The 4,382-nt window shown below is 45.0% G+C and overlaps 2 protein-coding genes across 3 annotated transcripts in view; both read right to left on the reverse strand.

The window, feature by feature from the left end:
* Positions 1-429: 429 nt before the first annotated feature.
* On the reverse strand, positions 430-3,502 carry LOC308159918 (tRNA (adenine(37)-N6)-methyltransferase-like; the record flags this gene model as incomplete). Its single annotated transcript, XM_080533746.1, has 6 exons — positions 430-647; positions 1,447-2,103; positions 2,265-2,422; positions 2,662-2,836; positions 3,154-3,299; positions 3,417-3,502. 6 exons carry the CDS (start codon positions 3,500-3,502, stop codon positions 430-432), a joined length of 1,440 nt encoding a protein of 479 aa, XP_080389872.1.
* A 446-nt stretch (positions 3,503-3,948) lies between these two features.
* hemgn (hemogen) overlaps positions 3,949-4,382 on the reverse strand; it is a 5,541-nt gene continuing 5,107 nt past the window's right edge. For both annotated transcript variants that reach the window (XM_080534034.1, XM_080534033.1), the window contains exon 5: positions 3,949-4,382. This exon is cut by the window's right edge and continues 84 nt beyond it. In XM_080534034.1, coding sequence (XP_080390160.1) covers positions 4,366-4,382 — 17 coding nt within the window. In that variant the 3' untranslated portion in view covers positions 3,949-4,365.

Below are 4,382 nucleotides of genomic sequence, written 5' to 3' on the forward strand. Positions count from 1 at the left end.
TCCCTACGTATCTTGTACCTACCACTGTTGACAACTGTCTGTAACAACCTCCGACACGCAATACTACCCTATTAAACTCCCATCAACTCCATCTACGCTATTAAAGCCATTGTGTCAAAAGACAAGAAAATGAGGGACGAAGACAAATGACTTAACCTAATGAAGTACTGCCAGACACCGAAATCCATCATTCATTTTCTTTTTACATCTTTATTTACTCAGTTACAATATTTCATACTGAATTACATTCGCCGATCTTTGTCCTGCCAAGTTCTGACTTGCGATGATCCTCCATCTCCAAAATAAGTCACAATGAAACACAAATGAATGTTAGATTGAGACAGAGAGATCGTAGAGATAGAACCATAGACAGAACAGTTCTAATCTGTTCTGTTCTGTGGACCGTTCACCTGCCGGGGGGCTGTTGGGTCAGACAGGTGTGACCCGCAGCACCTCGGCGAAGCCCTGTCCGAACCAGCAGGTGACGTCAGCGGTGTCCAGGGTGAAGAAGAACAGTCTGTCCTGGCAGCGCGTCCTCCTGTACACTGACCTGGGGTCAGCTGACAGAACCCCTCGTATGGCGGCGGCAGCCTCCTCCGGACCCTGCAGGAACCTGAACCTGGGTCTCCTCTCACACCCGGGGGCTTCTGGAGGACGTGAACATAATATGTTATTATGTTTATATTATGGAACCACACCAAGCTACAACACTAAGCTACAAATGAATTGCACCCATTGGGATCAATAAAGTTGTCTGAATCTGAATCTGAATCTGAGTATCAAATAGAGTGAAAAAAGCAGCATCCGCACACTCAAATCTGTGCATAATTTCAGTCATAGACCTTCTTCAGGCATAAAGCAGTGACAAGTGAATGCAGTAGTAAACAAAAATGCTCCCAATGAGCGGGCCAGCACCTTGCATGGCAGCTTGCCGCCATTGGTGTGTGAATGTGTGTGTGAATGGGTGAATGAGAGGCCGTTGTAAAGCGTTTTGGATAAAGGCGCTATATAAGTGCAGTCCATTTACCATTTACCATTTAGTACAAACAGCATCACTTCAGCCAATGCAACACCTGTGTCAAATATTTCACCTAGTGGATAGACATCATGTGTAGTCCTAGATTTCCACATACACAAGTGTTCACTGAGACAAGAAACACCCAAAAACGCGACTGGTGAAAGTCGCATGAGATGCAGTGAAGTAAAGCACAACAATAGTCTTTGACCCCTGGGTACAATCCCAATGAGATGCAGTGAAATCAAAAGACATATTCTGCAAGACTGTAATTCTCCCGATTTATGAGAGAACTGGCCATTTCTGTAACAATGGCGCCCTCCTGTGGACTAAAATTACAACTACCTTCTTTGACACTTCACTCCGTACAGTCCCAATGATGAACTATTATGCTGTTGTATCATATAAAACCAGTGATTCCAGAAGCTTACCTTCAGTGTCTGGGGACAGGAACTCCTCCAGCTCCTTCTCAGCATTGGAGGTGAAGCGCACCTCCAGACTGGCCACTGGGGGGTCCCTGATCCAGCCAGCGATGGTGCTGTAGGCCTCCTCCCCATAGCAAGGCGCAGTAGCATCATCCATAGGATCTGAGGGTTTCATCTTAGGCCCGTCTGAAGCCTGGGACTTTCCTAGGGAGCTTGCCTGGGTGAGGGGCAGGCTATCTCCCTGGCTGACATAGGCCTTGAGCTCCCCCAGGACTGTGTGGAGGTCTTTGGTCAGAGTGGAGGGGCCTGGGGGTTTGGGGGCGGAGCAGCTGGAGGTGTCGCCTGTGCTGAGGATGTGGACCTTAGATTTGTCTTTTGACAGGAGTATCCTAGGGTCTGAGTTATGATGCATGTCCCCCCTGTCAGCCTCAAACTGGGCATCTCTGGAGGAGGAAGGACCTACTGAGTCAGTAAGCATGCTCACGGCACTGGTGACATGATCTGCTGACACGTTGGTGACTTCAGGTTGGGCGTCACATTCCCCAGCGTCTGTGTCCATGTCCTGTCTGCTGTGTGGGGAGTCGTAGTCGGGGATGTAGGGTTTGATGTCGAGGACGGGAGTGCCAGTGATCATGTCGATCTCTGACAGGTGAAGGGTGTCACCTAGAGAACGTAGAAACATAAGCAAACACTCATGAGTCACACACACACACACACACACACACACATATACGTATATACACACATACATACACACATACCTTTAGACAAAAAAAACATTCCACCACTCAGGAGAGTGTAGGCTCCAGAGTCCAGTTACTAACCTGTGACTCTGTCCAGCTTGGCCAGGGTCAGGCCCAGGGCATTGGGCCGGTGGGGGCTGCGTGTGGAGTACACCCCTACCCTCTGGCCGTTCAGTCTCGGAGGCTTCACTTTGGCCTTGTAGCTCAGGTGGCCGTTCTTATGGAAGAGGAAGATGACCCTGGAAGGAGATCAGATCAGGACAACATTGTAAACAGCAGTGGTTCTACTGAAATGTCAGGTGATCCAAAAACAGTTCAAGAGTGAAAGCGATAGGATGTGTATGTAGCATGGTACGTTACAGCAATCAAGTCTGTTTCACTTTCCTAGGCCAACCTTACTACTTTCTCAAATTATTAGTGTGTCTACAACACACTTCCTCTTGAACTCCATCCACATCAGTGCGACTACAGATCATACCAGACATGCGAGTAGTCTTCCAGGCCGACCAGGGAGTGTTCGGCGTTGTTGAAGACTGTCCGCTGGATCTGAAGGGTGGCCCTGGAGGGGCCGCAGACAGTCGGCTGTCTGGGGGTGCCGTTCTTTACAGAGAAACAGGATCTGATGTAACCAATGGGGGCTGTCTGGATGTGTCCTGTCACATGAGACACATACATTCAAGAGGATTTGTATTGGTTATCAGTTTATTATAAATATTTTAGTAAGCACTAAGGTGCTACTACCAAGTGACAGCTTGTCACTCAGCTTGTCTACCAAGGACCCCAATTGAAATAAGCCAGTGGCTTTCTTGGGTTTTTATCCTGTTAGTTGACCTTGTATGTAATATGTACTTTCATGTACCTACTTCTGCAAATCTTCTAATAAAGTTTTCAATCAATCAATCAATCAAGTCGCACAATGCAATGCCAAGGAGAACACATATGTCAGTACATGTGCCTGGTTTATAATCACCTCGTTCTAGTGAAATCTCTGCTCCTCTTTCTGTTTGTGACATTGGCTGACTCTTTTGAAATGCATCCTGGCCGACACTTGTCAGAGCAGACTGGAGAGACGCCATGTACTTATGATGACTGCGAACACCACTGTCCAACAACTGCCTGAAGACAAAACACAGCCAAGTCGTTTTGGGAGACATTACGACAGCAACATCATGGCAACATTAAAAACAAAGCGTGTGTAGCCTAGCAAACACCAGTCATGCCATTCAGGACTACCTGAGATTCTTGATTTCTTTTCGCATGACAGACACTTGCTGGTTGAGTTTATTGACATGTTCGCCACAATTGCAAGTGACAGACATTTCCCTTGGCGAGGTAGTTTGATATAACAGCTCCGAATCAATTAAATAACCTAGTGTATGAACGTATTGAAGTTTGCTACAAAAGTAAACATGTGCAGCTCTGCGAATAATGCGGAAGTATAAATGTGACGTAGTATTGACTGGCCAACCAGAAACGTACTCATGGAAAGACGACTGCAACAACTGTAGCAAGCACAAGCAAATAGTGACAGCTGTACGAAAACCATCAAATTATTCTTCTGCTGTAAATCTGTTTATAAAGCATAAAAAAACGCAGATGTTTTATGCAACGTGAAGCAACATGTTTTATGTGCAGTAATTATATAAAGGTACGACACAGTTTTGTCACTGTTGCTAAATGGACAGCAGGGGGTGCTGTTGCGAGTGGAATGCTACTATTACTGGCAGAGAAAGAGGCAATAACAAGCCAGTCATCTTTATTATCAACAAAGCAAAATAGTTTTTATTATCATGGTGCACATCTCAAATGAACCATTTGTACAAAATTGCACACACAAGAAAATAAACTAAATGACCAGTAGAAAACACAGTTACCAAAAATTATAAACAAAATTGAGTTTTAAATGCTGACAAGACCTAATAGTGCAACAAATAATTTAAAACACCATTATAAAGCGATATAAATGAATGCATAGATAGCTTAGCTTGAATTCATACATTTCATTTCTATAAGCATGGCCATATTTAATATCCTTACAATGAATGAATTGAGTTAACCAGCAGACAGCATCCCCTCTATTAATCCAAATGCACGTTTAGGTGTAGTAGATTAATAGAAGGGGGAAAGCATTGACAGAAGAGATTGGTATGCATTGTTTTCAGTAGCAAGATCTGAGAGGATTTCAGAAGTAATTTCCCT

Source organism: Nansenia antarctica (assembly GCF_963989245.1).
Source record: "Nansenia antarctica genome assembly, chromosome: 6".
NCBI classification, from domain to species: Eukaryota; Metazoa; Chordata; class Actinopteri; order Argentiniformes; family Microstomatidae; genus Nansenia; species Nansenia antarctica.